At 45.5% G+C, this 15,925-nt stretch overlaps 2 protein-coding genes across 4 annotated transcripts in view; both read right to left on the bottom strand.

The window, feature by feature from the left end:
* The window catches only part of LOC123514075 (kinetochore protein Nuf2-like), a 35,728-nt gene extending 35,044 nt beyond the window's left edge, over positions 1-684 (bottom strand). The window contains exons 1-2 of the mRNA XM_045271676.1: positions 639-684; positions 186-233 (exon numbers count right to left, since the gene is read on the bottom strand). The gene's annotated coding sequence lies outside the window, so the exon portion shown is untranslated. The remainder of the gene's footprint in view (positions 1-185; positions 234-638) is intronic.
* A 1,455-nt stretch (positions 685-2,139) lies between these two features.
* LOC123513931 (mucin-5AC-like) overlaps positions 2,140-15,925 on the bottom strand; it is an 89,028-nt gene continuing 75,242 nt past the window's right edge. For 2 of the 3 annotated variants that reach the window (XM_045271427.1, XM_045271426.1), the window contains 3 exons: positions 9,194-9,361; positions 7,149-7,358; positions 2,140-6,541 (listed from right to left, as the gene is read on the bottom strand). In XM_045271427.1, the coding sequence (XP_045127362.1) occupies positions 3,491-6,541; positions 7,149-7,358; positions 9,194-9,361 (3,429 nt within the window). In that variant the 3' untranslated portion in view covers positions 2,140-3,490. Of the gene's footprint in view, positions 6,542-7,148; positions 7,359-9,193; positions 9,362-10,810; positions 10,901-15,925 lie in introns of those variants that run through there. The other variant, XM_045271428.1, reaches the window with a different exon arrangement.

Here is a 15,925-nt window from a genome sequence, read left to right as displayed (position 1 = left end):
AACCGCGAAATTCATTCTTCTGTTATAACCTGCCTCAGAGTTTGGTTGATCAAGTTTTATACTTTTCTTCACTAAGAATCATGGCAATACTGCCAGCTATCAATATAAAAGGAAACTTGCCAATAAGTAAATAAATAAATAAAACGAGTAAAACACAAATTGATAAAATCCAAGAAAATACATACCATCCTGCTTCAGAGCCTGGTTGCGCAGTTAGCTTTCTCCTCCCCTGTCTGACAAGGAAAAAAGTACAACACTGCTAACATCAATTGTCGGTTCAAAAGTCCAAGAAAAAATATCCTGCTTCAGTGTTTTGGTCAGCGAGTGGTGCATCTCATAGATTAAAGTGGAATATGAAGTTACCTAAAATAAGTCTCTTCTCCGATTTCGCAAAGACCTACTATTGTATAAAGTGGGAGATATTGATAGAAATACTAATTGAGAATAAAGTAAACCTAAACTGTGTTGACTTGATAGCCATTATATTATGATATGGTAAGTGAAACACGAAAATATAGCAAGTAACTGCAAATAGATAGCAACAATATGTAATTAGCATAAGTGCTTCCTAGTATAGTTGATGCAATATGTACAATATCTATCATACTAAACATGTTATAAAAGTTACCAATACACACCTAGTGAGCACGAGAAGCTACAGACGAGTGGACTCAGTGGAATCATTCCTTAACTCGATAAAATATTGAAGCACCAAAACTGAAACAAAACACCCGAAGTTCAAACGAAACCTTAACTACCAACCCTACACTGCATACTAACTTTACATACAAACAAGATCGACTAATGAAGACTAGTGCCACCCTGGCGTGACTCGTCTACTATATTTCGTCAAGTCTAACCTACTTTTATCTTACGATGTTGATGAGTTTCTTATTAGAGTTGTTACTTAATGTAAAACATGCGCTGAGTGCAACCCTAACTTCTATCAACCTGGAGAGATTCATCTTACAAAAGCTATTCAGTATTCAGCCGTTCGAACGCCTAAATATAGTTTTTTAAGGACCACTTCCAAGTTTCCACTGTCAATTAAGAGAATATTTTCTGACCATATATATATATATATATATATATATATATATATATATATATATATATATATATATATATACACACACACACACACACACACAACACACACACACACACACACGTGTGTGTGTGTGTATATATATATATATATATATATATATATATATATATATATATATATATATATATATATATATATATATATATATATATACACACACACACACACACACACACACACACACACACACACACACACACACACACACACACACACACGTGTGTGTGTGTGTATATATATATATATATATATATATATATATATATATATATATATATATATATATATATATATATATATATCCTCTTACATAAATTTATATATATATATATATATATATATATATATATATATATATATATATATATATATATATATATATATATATATATATATATATTACATAAATTTGTCCAGTCTATAAATGACGTACCACTAACAACCTGGCTGAATCTACTCTATTATTGCATTGATTTACTTACGGTACCATTCTATTTTGAGTCCTAGTACTAGTTCCATACCTATAGCTCTACTTTTATTTGTTCTTCTTTTCTGATCCTCTTGTTCATCCTCTTCCTTCATCGTTTTCTTTTTCCTTTTTCCATTTTTTTCCACCTGCCTGAAGAAAGTTACAAGCGTGCTGAGTGCTTTTTTCACGAGCAAGTAGCTTCTCGCTGCAGTCACTCAGGCAGGGTCGAAGCTTGGTTCGTCTCATGAAGTGTGATACTCATTGATCTTGTCCTCTCTTGCTTTCCTTGTGTAGGCGCTCACATTACAGTACACTCATAGCAGCCAATGCGGTGCCTGTTTAGCATTGCTCTCAGAAAACAAGTGGGAGCGTGGTTTTGATCACAAAATTCTTGCCATTTTTCCTACCTTGACCACCACTACCACTACCGTTCTATTGCCTCTAAATATAGTTTTATTTTTTGTCCACCATATTACGTTTTTTTTTTTCAACTACATCTTTAGTATACAAAATGCATCATTTTGTTCAATACACAAATGATATGAAAAATTATATAGAATAAAATGAATAGTTTAATGACAGTAGTACAAAAACAATACATGGAAATGCACGTTTAATTTACCCGAAGATGCAGTAAAGTATCGAACTAATATTTGTTGTTAGTGAAGCAGGAAAGCCTGGACTGTGACGCACGGCAGGGGGCGTCACAGCGCCTCGCCTCGTGAACACTTTCCACCGCTTTTATTTAATTTATACATGTATTGTGAATATGGAAGACATAATAGGTATTAGTTAGTGTATCAACACAGCTTTCTCCAACATTCAGCTCCACACAAGCTGCTCTGAAGCTCGCGTGTCACTCGCCATGGAAATACAATAGTTACTAGTACTTTCTCCTCACGCTATGGTACATATTCATCTTTTAGCTTAACGTTTTATATACTCTATTACTAATTTCATATTACATGATATATATACAAGTTACATCCATACGCTCGTAATGGCAGTTACTCACAGCGGAGGCAGGGACTGCTTGCATCTTGTGAGCATGTCACCAGTCCCTCTTTAGTGACCCTAACGACTGGCGGGGAGCAGAGGTAAGCACCTAACACACCAACGCCACTTTCCTTGCCGCATCTCTCCCTTTCCGATGTCGCCTCTCTCGCTCTGTCTCTCCTAATTTCACAGTAATAACAGTAGTAAAGCGGAGCAAAACAGCTTGTCCCCATTCCCGCCGGCCGCCTCACTACACGCTCGGCACGCTGCACCAAAGAATGTAGTGGTATTGACACACTCATACATGATACAGTCTTTGGCCGCACACCACCACCACTACCACCACGAAGGGCGCCTCCTCCTTCTCTCCCTCCCTCGGGTTATGGCACATGGAACTATATAGTATAGCTTCACACAGGCTGACTGGCCAAGCTCTACCGCAGCTCACACTGGGGCGAGGCTGGGAGAGCTTCCATGAAATCTTGGGCCTTATCACCCACGTTGGACGATCGCGGCTCCAGTGATGAAGGAGGTGCCGATAACTAGTACGGAAGTGGTCCAGCGCGGGGCAGACGCACGCGCCCTATTCTGTGGTGGTTGAGCTCCCACGTGCTAAGGGCAGTCACGTGGTGGCTTTTTTATGTATATGTAAAGCTTTAACGTCCTCCTCCTCCTTTCTGTTCCTCCTTATTATATTCCATCATCTATACATAAAAAAGAAATTGTAAAGCTTTAGCATTCTCTTATTAATATTTTTTGTCCTCCTCCTCCTCAACACCTCATATCGTCCTCAGCAGTACATCGTGAAAAAACTAGTGTGTGCCAGCCAACCCATGCATGGCTGACAACATGAAATCCTGCATGAGAGGGAAAAAAAAAATAGATAAAAAATCAGAGACACCAGGTAGTCAGACTCAGCGGCTGTTCCAATCTCGGATGGGAATGAGGACAGCACCATCTCGCGTCAGGTTGGAGGTGACGTTACCCTGATGCTTCCCTCCCAGCTCCGTGTGGTGATCCCTCCAGCCTGGGGACGCGTGTGGTTTGTGGTCCCTTGGGTCCGAGCCACGGCGGTCACGTGAGCCTAGGGAAGCCTGCTGCTGCTGCTGCTGCTGATCTGCTCGGTTACGAAAGGAGGTGGAGTACAGGATTGATGATCTCCCGTCAGACTTGAGGTTAAACTTTGGGCGGTTGAGGGAGTTTGTGACGGTGCCTGGGTTACTGTTCATGAGCTGTGCCTGGCGGTGGTACTGCGACGTGAGGCTGTTCCGCTGAGGGCTGCTAAGATTGTCTCTGCTGCTACTCAGTGCGCTGCGCCCTTGACTACTGAGGCGGTTGTTATTGGTCTCGTGTGGAGCTGACGGGGACCGCTTCACGGAGCTCCCCTCGCCTCTCCCGAAGGTGAAGATGCGAGGAGCTGTGGTGGTGGTTGGGGAGGCTGTAGGCGGGGAGGTGAGAGGGGAGCCAGGGGGCCTGATGAGCTGTGGCGGGGACTCTGGGGGCGACTGGCTGCCCTTGCCAGATTCGTTCCTTTTCTTGCCATCGTCCTCGCCGTGTATGGCGTGGAACAGCTCGGGCGCCGTGGCGAGGAGGTCCTTCATAAACCTGTTCCGCTTCTCCTCTACCGCGGTATTGTCGTTGTTGGCGGCGGAAGTGTTTCTGTTACTGTCCATGTTGCTGTTGTTGGTATTCCTGGTGTTGTTACTAATGATGTGTGAACTGTAATTCTTGCTTTCTGTGTACCTATTGTTGTTGGTGTTGTTGGTGGTAGTGTGGCGGGAGGTGTGGTGTGAGGTGTGCCCGGAGCGGTGTCGATCACCAGCAGGTGACCTGTCAGACTCGTGCTCGTCCTCCTCCTCGTATGAGTCCGTCCTTCGAGTGGAGTTGGAGCGGGCAATGGTGGCGATGAGGTTGGGGCTCCTGAGGTTGAGGTAAGGCGAGGACCGGTACATGGTGGAGGTGCGCTGGGTGCTGGACAGGCCGGTGGTGGGCGACATGGCTTCTGTGGGGGAGTCAGCAGCCTTGAGAGGCGCAGGTTTGATGTTCAGGCTGTGGCTTCTCAGGACAGGCCGCACGGTGCGTGGTGGAGCTGGCTTATCCTGCACCTCTGTCTTGTACACACTGCTTTTCGGGGAAGACATTCCTGCTAGAGACACATTGACCATTGAGCCACCATAAGACCTATGTAGGTGTGTGTTGGAGGAGCGACTCTCCACCTCTCTCTTGCCGGAGCTGTGGTCTGGCCGGTCACTGCCAAAGATGTAGGTCCTGCTGGGTGACGCTGTGCCGTTGGAAAGTTTCTTAGGCAAGGTCTGAGTCTCTGGCTCCTTGGGAGTGTGGGAGTAATGGCGAGGCTTCCGGCGAGGGTCAATAGTGTTGGTCCAAGACTCTCTAGCAGTGTTCTCAGCGCCAGTGCGCAGCTCGTCCATGCTGCGGTAGTGCCACGAGCGATTCTTCAGCTTATCCTGCTCTGTGTGGGTGTTGGTGGGCACCACCACGGGAGTGATGGTCTTAGTAGTGCGGAACCTTCGTTCTACCTTGGGAGACGATTGGTTGTCCTTTCTTGTGCTAGAATAGGAGACACTGGTCGTGGTGGTGATGGGGCCTCTGGATGACAATCTCTCGGAGGAAATGGAGGGTGCCGATTCTTGACCGAAGTAGTAAGTCTTGGGCTTGTGTTTACGTTTGGTGCGGGGTGGAGGCACTGGTGAAGAGGCGGTCTGCGTGGCGGAGTCCCGGGCGATGGTCTGCGTTGCAATCTCAGTGGTCCTGGATGCCCTGGAGGATCTGGTGGGTGTAGTGTTGTAATGGGTGTGGACGGAATGTGAATTGCGCGAGCGTGGGGGTGGAGGAGGCGTCACCTCCCTTGGGGGCTCGGGGGAAAGTTCCCTACGCGGGGGCGTCCAGCGCCGCGGGGACGCGTGGCCCACACCGTCAAGCTGCTCCTCACTGCGGAACTCCTTCAGTCTGGAATTAAGGGGACGGGAGTACAACGTCTTTGAGCCGCTATTGAGCCAGTTCTTGTTGGTAACATTAAATGATTGTGACCTCCCCACGTTGTTGCTCTGTGTGGGCGGGGGGGTAGAAGGTAGAGGTGGCGGGGGGCTGTCTGACGGGGAGCGTGTGGCAGGTCGGGAGCTGCGGGAGGGAGTGGAGAAGAGTCTGGAGGACACGAGACCACTTGGGCTGCCCGACCTAAACTTGCTGTTGTAGACCGGGTCGTCGAGGACTCGGCCGGTAGGCGAGACAGGCGGGGAGGGGAAGGAGCTCGGGGACGATGAAAACACCTGCACTCGTTCATGTGGCCCGCTGTATCGTACACCGTTGGCCGGGGGACTGGTGGGCGGCGTGCTGTTCTCGCTCTCGTCCAAAATGCGTCCTGTTGACCTCAGCTTTGACCGAGCCTCAGCGATCATTGAGTGCGTGATTTCCTCGCTGGGCATGCTTGGGGGACCGTGATGTCGGGGAGACGCCGCAGAGTGGGAGGTCCAGGAAGAGGTGGGTTTCGGAGGGGGCGGGGGCGGGGGCGCCTTGTTGTTGGAACTGCGGGCAAAGGTGGGCGCTGAAGGGGAGTCCCAGTGACGCCTGGCAGGGGACGCCGCGTCGGGTACGTCCTCAGGCGTGGCAGGGCGAGGACTCATGGTGATAGTGATGACGTTGCCGCCCGCAGTGTGTAGGCCGCCCTCCTCCTCTGGGTCGTGGTGTGAGCTGCCCGAGTGGCCGGACTCGCTGCCGAAGTGGTTCTCCAGCCAGCGGTTGGTTTCTGACTTGCGTGTCTCCTCTTCCTCGTGGTAGTCAAGAGGGCGCCGCGTGATGGCGTCTGTCCGCTCCGTGGTGTCTCGGGTCTTCGGTTTGAGGACACCCAGCCGGCGACCGCGACGGATCCTTTCACTTAGCGAGTCAAGGTCCTCGCCCTCCCGGTCCTCATGGAAGTCCTCACTCACAACGTGCATCCCCTCGCCAAGCTACGGGAAAACACACATCCCTCCAGTCAGTCAGGGGAGCCTTACCATGTGTGTAACTAGTGTTCTCTATTCTTTTGTTCTTTTGTAGCTCTGAGTGTATCTGCTGTCATCTATCAACACCACCGTACCTCTAAACGATCACTAATAAGCATAGCTAACATGAGGAGATGAACTAGAAATCCCTGATAGTCCTGGCAGTGTTATTTGATATCATAGTACTACTCTACACCAGCGCAGTAAAGTAGAAAGCTTACTACTGTGTGGAAAAGAGAAAGGTGTGACCTACAGCGACTGTCGCTCGTAGGGAAGAGGTTTGGAAATTTGCTGGTATTCACAGTAAGTAATAATATGATGATTTTCATCTAATCTACATTTCGGTTGACAAAACAAAAATAAAAACAAGCCAATAAATGAAAAAAAAAAGTTGCATTAAGAAGAAGAAGAAGAAGAAGAAGAAAAGAAGAAGAAAGAAAAAGAAAAAAATAACAATAATAACAATAATAATAATAACAATAATAATAAAAAAATAATAACAATAATAATAAGAAAAAAGAACAACCTCTATGTAGACAAACAGTCAGACAGCTAGACGTGCTCACGTGCTCACCTTGACGCCCTGAGCGAGAGTGCCGCCTTTGGGAACGCCGTAGTACTCAACAATGTCCTCGTCCTTGGTGTGGACAATGTTGTGCTGGGTCTCGCGCGCCTCCTCGTGCACCGACCCGTCACTTAGCGACGATCCTGAGTCCGGCAGCGACTCGTTCTCGTAGACTTCGTGCTGCGTAGTGCGTTCTGTCTCCGTCACCACATGTCCGTCCTGCAACACACACACACACACACACACACGTACAGTACGAGACTTTACAATTTCTGACTACTTACTGACACTACCTATTTCACAGGCACGCACTCAAACACTCTACTTACTACACATATATGCATTCAAACATCCACACAAACACATACTACTAACACACTAACTACTTATGCTTCCACACACACACACACACACACACACACACACACACACACACACCGTGTAGTGTAGTGGTTAGCACGCTTGACTCACAATCGAGAGGGTCCGGGTTCAAGTCCTGGGAAGCGGCGAGGCAAATGGGCAAGCCTCTTAATGTGTGGCCCCTGTTCACCTAGCAGTAAATAGGTACGGGATGTAACTCGAGGGGTTGTGGCCTCGCTTTTCCCGGTGTGTGGAGTGTGTTGTGGTCTCAGTCCTATCCGAAGATCGGTCTATGAGCTCTGAGCTCGCTCCGTAATAGGGAAGATTGGCTGGGTGACCAGCAGGCGACCGTGGTGGTGAATTACACACTACTGTATTTACGACTTCGTGCAAAGAAGCTATACAAAAAAGTCCCGTTTACTCAGAAACAGACCAAACACAAGATCAAGCGAAAAATTAATGAAACAAGACAACCGACTGGAACAACGACAAATGACTGACTTGAGAAGCGTAACATCAGACACGACACTTGGATTTAAAGGACTGTGGGAAGTGAAATTAGGAACGAAGAGGTTATTGGTGTTAATTCAGATGTGTGAAATCCCTTTGCTTACCATGTCGTCTCCTTAAGCTTCGTGAAATCAGTAAAAGTTTAAGGTACAGTTCTGAAGAGCGTCAGTGACGATACAGCATAAGGAGTAATTGAAAGGTTTAGACACTTTAGTACTCGTAGATTCTGTTTAGCTTATTGATAGCGTCGTTAATTCTTCTTTTTTATTTTTTCCTTCCTCGTCTTAATCCTATAATGGGTTTGGGATCTTAAAGTATAAAGACTACTTTACACATCAAGACAAGGGTAATTAGGCCCTTAATTTACAGTCGTTATGTTTACCTCTGGTTTAGAGAGAAGGAGCGGTTAGTAGCCTCGTTATACATATTGTTATGTACTAATTTCTTGGATGATAATAATGGCATATTGGGCTCGCGATAGACACATACAGAATGGGCAATAGATAGTTTAACAACCAATTTTGTAAATGGAGCAAGGGATTTCTTAACTTCTAAATAGAGGAAATTGATTATATGACCAGAAATAGAAACTCTAGGGACCGCAGAAGGTTCGAATTGTTCAAGCACTCATTATGTTGTCAGTGATACGTGTCTTTACAAGCAATACGCTCAGTCTTTCACCGCAATGGTCAATCTTTTCCATCATTCGGACCAGTTACTGGCCCGGCACCAACGAGGACAATCATACACAACAATTGAGAGTATTGTAAAGACGGTTTGCAGAGACACAGAAAAAAAAAATCAGAGATAAGCAGTTAAGTGTCCCTTCGAGACTAAAATTCATCAGACGATAGGGAAGATGAGAGAGAGAGAGATACAAGTCTAATAGAGAGAGAGAGAGAGAGAGAGAGAGAGAGAGAGAGAGAGAGAGAGAGAGAGAGAGAGAGAGAGAGAGAGAGAGAGAGAGAGAGAGAGAGAGAGAGAGAGAGAGAGAGAGAGAGAGAGAGAGAGAGAGAGAGAGAGAGAGAGAGAGAGAGAGAGAGAGAGAGAGAGAGAGAGAGAGAGAGAGAGAGAGAGAGAGAGAGAGAGAGAGAGAGACACGAGATGAAAGAAGAGAACGGTGTCAGAGAACGGAGGTTTAGTCAAAAGACGAGGTGATGCGAGAGTCGCGACGCGGGACTCACCTGGATGCGGCTCGTCTCATGCACGTCCTCAGTGTCCACAGTGCCCCACTTTTTGGCGGACTCGTGCACCACTCTCTTCTCGGGCCGCGCCACCTCCCAGCCCCGCTCCTGCCGCGCCTCTGTCAGGGCTCGCAGGTCGGCCTTCCCTTCCTTGTGGTCCTCTACTTCCTGCAGGAAAAACAAGATATTTATATCAGAAAATGCACCTTAACTTTGGTATTTATTAAATCATTCCATTATCACATGTATGTATATTTCTTTTATTGTGTTCGTATCTTTTCATATAAATTTTCGAGAACACAATTATTAGATAACAAACTAAGGATATTAGACGTAAAGGTTATTATTATTATTATTATTATTATTATTATTATTATTATTATTATTATTATCATTATCATCATCATCATCATCACCATCATCATCTTTGGCTCTATGGATTGCTTTCTGTTTAATGCGCAGGTAACTTCCCTCTCAAATGATTTTGCAAGGACACATCTACATACTATAAACTACACATTTTTTCTATAGAAAGTCGTACATGGCTGCTAATAGATCCACTTCTTATGTCGCTCTACTATATTCAGCCATTCTGGAGCGACACGTGACTGGCATGATTTGTGAGACGCTGCCTTCGTCCACACTCCACTACACACTACCTATGTATGGTGTGTGTGTGTGTGTGTGTGTGTGTGTGTGTGTGTGTGTGTGTGTGTGTGTGTGTGTGTGTGTGTGTGTGTGTGTGTGTGAGGTAAGTGAAGGGCTCAGGTCTACACGTTCACCAAACATGGCCCTCGTCCTCGTGTGTAATAGGCAGCCTTGGCCCCTACACCCGGTTATGGCACATCGGGGACACCTGCCTCGCCTCTCTCATCACCTGGCGCACCTCACCCCACAACAACACAAAGTAGCACCACACAACACACCACAGCACAACAACCTAGCCCCTCCTCGCTCCGCACGCCACAACACTGGACACTGACTTGCAACTCCTAGAGGCTGTCACTGCGAACCCTGAGGCTGCACCGTGAGGATGACTGGCCGGCGACGCGGAGGGAAAGGCCACTCGCTTGGTGCACTCATGTGTCGCGCTGCTCAATACACACACACACACACACACACACACACACACACACACACACACACACACACACACACACACACACACACAGGCAGGCCTCAGGATGCTCGCCCCTCCCCCAATACATGGTTGTCGTGCCCATGCTGACATTTCTGGAGTTCCTCACTGGAGCAACACAGCCGCTGAGGTGAAAGGGTGAGTGGAAGGCAGCGGTGGGATGGCGGTGAACGTGTGGTGGTGATGGTGGTGGTCAGCCTGGCCCGGACTGCTGCCGCTGCTGCCCCGCCACCCTCACTGCCATGCCCCGCTCCTCCTCCTCCTCCTCCACCACCTCTGTCTCACTCCAGCCCTTCCTCCTCCCATCGCCTCCACAGTTTCCTTTTCCCATTATCTAAACCCCTTCACCACATTCTTCAGGCCGGCGTGCAGTCAATGGAGGTTTGCGACGAATGAGAGAGAGAGAGAGAAAAAAAAAAAAAAAAAAAACGGCCACAAAACCCCCCCCATATAATGTAAGAGACAGTCAAGGGCGGCACCTGTCCATGGGGGTGGGGAGTGGGTATGCAGGCCACCACTGGGCAGGGAAGCGGGCCACGGCTACCCGAGTGCATGTGTCAGTGTGCAGGCGTCTGAGTGTCCGTGGCTGGGCCGAGTGTGTGCTGAGTGGTGAGTGGTGAGTGCTGAATGGTGCACGCACACTCACATGTCTTGGGAGGAGTTATGGAGGGGCGGGGAGGGCCTAGGGGCGGGGAGGCGAAGCTTTATATGGAAGAACAAGACCCGAGGCGCTGTGACTCATCCGTGCTCGCCTTCCACCAGCCCGCTGCCAGCATCCAGCCGCCACCTCCACCACCACCACCGCCGCCGCCACCTTGGCCGCCGCCCTGCCACTCACAACCAAAATTTAATTCATTTCCGCCTCGCCTCTCTGTCTGCGCCAGTGATGTAATAACTAGAAGAAGGCGACTGTAGTGGTGGTGGTAGCGACGCTCACATTTGACCTTCTCTTCTTTTTTTTCAACTTTAATTATCCCAAAATCAATGCAATTAGACATATAGATCTTGCTTCTTCTTCATCTCGTATCTGTTATTAGATTCCAAGAAAACAACGTAACAATCGTCACAATGTAACAACAACGATAACAACAACAACAATTGTAATAATAATAATAATAATAATAATAATAATAATAATAATAATAATAATAATAATAATAACAATGACAATAGCAGCATAAACAGTATCATCGATAACAGGAATCATAACAACACAACAACGATAACAACAACAACAACAACAACAAGAAGAACAACAACAACAGCAAGCTCAAATAATACACAAATTACGTACTACTTACAACTCACCAGGACGCAATCACAACAAACACTAAAAACATAATAAAAATAATAAAACAAAGTAAAAAAAAGTTAATAAAATAGCATAACAACATTCCAGATAGACAAAAAAAAAAAAAAAAATGAGATCTAACTAATAGAAAAAAAAAAAAATCAGAATGAGGTGAAGTTCTGAAGGAGGAGTTAACGAGGAGCAACCAAGACAAGAAAGGAAACTAATGATGAGGTGCCTCCCTTGCTAATAACAATGTAAGGAACGAGGAAATTTCAATGCCGAGGTAAGCACTGAGCCGAGCAAATAATATTAAGTTTTCCTCCTCTCTTACTTTTCCTTCCCGGCATAACATTCTTTCCCTTCCATCCTGATATTTTTTCTTTTTTTAAGCTTAATAAAGGAATACAAAGGAAGGACACGATACATCAGACTTGTTGGTCCCAGTGTTGTTTACGATGTTATGTATAGTGCTAGCTAAAGAGAGAGAGAGAGAGAGAGAGAGAGAGAGAGAGAGAGAGAGAGAGAGAGAGAGAGAGAGAGAGAGAGAGAGAGAGAGAGAGAATTTTAACTTGTACTATTATTATTATTATTATACTACTACTACTACTACTACTACTACTACTACTACTACTACTGCTGCTACTACTACTACTACTACTACTACTACTACTACTACTACTTTTATTGCTATTACTACTATTAATACTACTACTTTACTACTACTACTATTACTACTACTACTTTTATTGCTATTACTACTATTAATAATACTACTTTACTACTTTACTACTACTACTACTATTACTACTACTACTACTACTACTACTACTACTCTCTCTCTCTCTCTCTCTCTCACACACACACACACACACACACACACACACACACACACACACACACACACACACACCATCACCACTACCATCCATACGACTATCAACACAGTCAGCACCAAAGAAGCTCAAATTTCCTCGATCACCACTCACCACTACTAACCCTTTCCCCACACCACCCACACCACACACACACACACACACACACACACACACACACACACACACAACACCATCCCTTGCACCTTCACCACCACCATCACCACCACCACCCTCTCCCTTCCACCCTCTCTCTGTGTGACTGGTTGAAAGTACACACAAAGATTCCACATTCACTTTTGGACTGTCCAGCCACCAAGCCAGCCCAGCCAAGTCAATACACTGCTATGCCGGCCTACACTCCACCACCACAAAAGGCGAGGACATTACGCCATCCCATCTTAGCATTCCACTTTCGAGATAGCGTCCATTCATTCCCACGGAGCACATAGGACCATACTAAACACTTCTGCCACGCGTTTAGATAAGAACAGATAGATTGCTAAGCTGGAGGGCAATTTCTTTTGTGATTAAGGCCACGTACTGACCTCCCTCATTCTGGAAGTCCACTGTGTACTGTTGAAGTTTATTGTTTCTATTTATTTTCTTTTTTCGATGGTACTGGCTTCGAATTTAACTCGTGTTTGGTCAAGAGGACTGGATAAGACAAGAGTGGCCTTTGTGTATGGATGTAAATGTAACGGGGAGGGAGAGGAGAGGAGAGGAGAGGAGAGAGAGAGAGAGAGAGAGAGAGAGAGAGAGAGAGAGAGAGAGAGAGAGAGAGAGAGAGAGAGAGAGAGAGAGAGAGAGAGAGAGAGAGAGAGAGAGAGAGAGAGAGAGAGAGAGAGAGAGAGAGAGAGAGAGAGAGAGAGAGAAGGGGGAGGGGGTACAATCAGGTTTTGCAACAGACTTGTGTGTAGTGAGTCGATGGCATTGTACTCTCGTCTCGTGAAGGAGGGAAGGCAGGGAGGGGCGGCGGCGGGGCGGGGCGGGGAAGGAAGGGGGCTGGAGCTGGGATGGAGGTGAGGACTGGCTTCAAATAGACACAAGGGCGGAGTTTTCAAGAGGATGACAATGATAGGGGAGTACAGGATGAATAGAGAATGGCGAGTGGGGCTTTAGAAAGAAGTGTGAGACGGTGAAGGTGCAGGTACTAGAATGAGATTAAGAGTGATATAACAAGCCCATGAGTGGTAATATGAGTTTTACTTTGATATAATATAAGTTTAGTGTAGCATAAAGAGTTTAAGGATACAACAATGAGTGTAAAAGCGATATAAATAAGTTTTTAAGTGTGGTAAGATGAGATTTAGGAGCGGTGGAGGGATTTTAAGCGTGATATAATGACGCTAAGTGTGACAAAGTGAGATTAAGAAGAAAGTGTGGTAAGAGTGAGGCTTTGAGCTGGACGTAGAAAGGATAAAGTGTGAAACAACACGTATAAAAGAAAGAAATACAGTTAACAATCATGAGAGGATGAGAGGAGAAATATTGACCAGACGGAGAAGATAAAGAACAGCAATTGAGGTGAAGATAAATGGAAAGAACAAACAAGATAAAAAAAAATGTCGAAAGAGGAAACGAAGGAATGGGAAAAGAGGATAAAGAGGGTGAGGCAAGGAGGAGGAGGAGGAGGAGGAGGAGGAGGAGGAGGAGGAGGAGGAGGAGGAGGAGAACAGGTCAGACGAAAGGGAAGAGGAATGAACGGGAAGAAAGCAGTGATGTAAGATGGAGAAAATAGCAGAGAGAAGAATGATAATGATGGGGAGGAGGAGGAGGAGGAGGAGGAGGAGGAGGAGGAGGAGGAGGAGAAGGAGAAGGAAGAAAAAGGCATCCACACCTATATTTTTATTTTTCTTATGATGTAAACCAAACAACCGATCTATGTAAAGTATTGATAGCTGTTGACTCACTCTGAATGTCCGTCACACACACACACACACACACACACACACACACACACACACACACACACACACACACACACTCCTGTCTACCATTCATCACTACGACTGTCTGTCCATCTGTCAATTCGTGTTTTATCACTACCTGTCTTATTATCATCTATTCTTTACTTTTTTCTATCAGTATTATCTTCTGTCTATCTATTCCTGTCTAGCATCTATGAGTACAACTGTCTGTCTCTTTATTTACCCATCTATCACATTCTTTTTTTTTATCAATCTCTGTCTTTTTTCCTTTTTCTTCTTATCTATATTTCATCCGTCAACTCAAATCTGTCTTGGCTGTCCTCCTTCACTGCCTGTCTGTCCATCTGTCTGTCTGCTTCTGTACTCACGGATTAATCTGTCTCGTCTACTTCTGTTTGTTTCTGTCAGTCTGTTGTTTGGCTCCTAAGTGTTACTGATTTAGCGATTTACTTATACATAAAAGAGAGAGAGAGAGAGAGAGAGAGAGAGAGAGAGAGAGAGAGAGAGAGAGAGAGAGAGAGAGAGAGAGAGAGAGAGAGAGAGAGAATGTAGATAACCTTTAACCTAACGTAAGCACATCCTCCTTTCATTAAACCTTAACAAAAATAATGAATATGTGAACAAGAATACCTATTCCACATTCTCTCTCTCTCTCTCTCTCTCTCTCTCTCTCTCTCTCTCTCTCGTGTGTGTGTGTGTGTGTGTGTGTGTGTGTGTGTGTGTGTGTGTGTGTGTGTGTGTGTGTGTGTGTGTGTGTGTGTTTATACTATCAACTTGCATTCACTTATTTACCTTCTTTTTTACAGACAATCATGTAATACCAAGTCATTTTCTACTAAATAACCACTTTTTCCACAATAAATTTATGCATACAATGATCATAATACACATCACTTCCTCAATTAATGCATTCCAAGGGTGTGTGTGTGTGTGTGTGTGTGTGTGTGTGTGTGTGTGTGTGTGTGTGTGTGTGTGTGTGTGTGTGTGGCTACAGTTTCAGCCACAGATGCCACGATAGCCATTTCCTCCCTTAAGTTGACCTTCGCCACTACCAGCTTGTCACCCTCTCCCTCCTCCCTCTCTCTCTCTCTCTCTCTCTCTCTCTCTCTCTCTCTCTCTCTCTCTCTCTCTCTCTCTTTCCGTCACATGTTTAAAAGTCACATTCATACAGACGTAAACACACACACACACACACACACACACACACACACACACGAAGATAGAAAAAGAAGAGGAAAGGGAGTAGAAATGATGAAGATTAGGTAAGGAAGAAGGAAGAAAGATGAAGTGTAAAAAAATAATAGGTATGAAATAAACAAAAAGAATAGGACTGACAAAGATTAGAAGGAAAGAAATACGAAAAATGGGAAGAAAGCAAATGAACCAAGGGAGAGAAGATAAACAAAAGGAAGAGGAGAATGACGGGAGAGAAGACGGAGATAAGAGAGAGAGAGAGAGAGAGAGAGAGAGAGAGAGAGAGAGAGAGAGAGAGAGAGA

The sequence above is a fragment of the Portunus trituberculatus genome, chromosome 37 (genome assembly GCF_017591435.1).
Source record: "Portunus trituberculatus isolate SZX2019 chromosome 37, ASM1759143v1, whole genome shotgun sequence".
Lineage (NCBI taxonomy): Eukaryota > Metazoa > Arthropoda > Malacostraca > Decapoda > Portunidae > Portunus > Portunus trituberculatus.
This window is presented reverse-complemented; position numbering and strand designations above follow the sequence as displayed.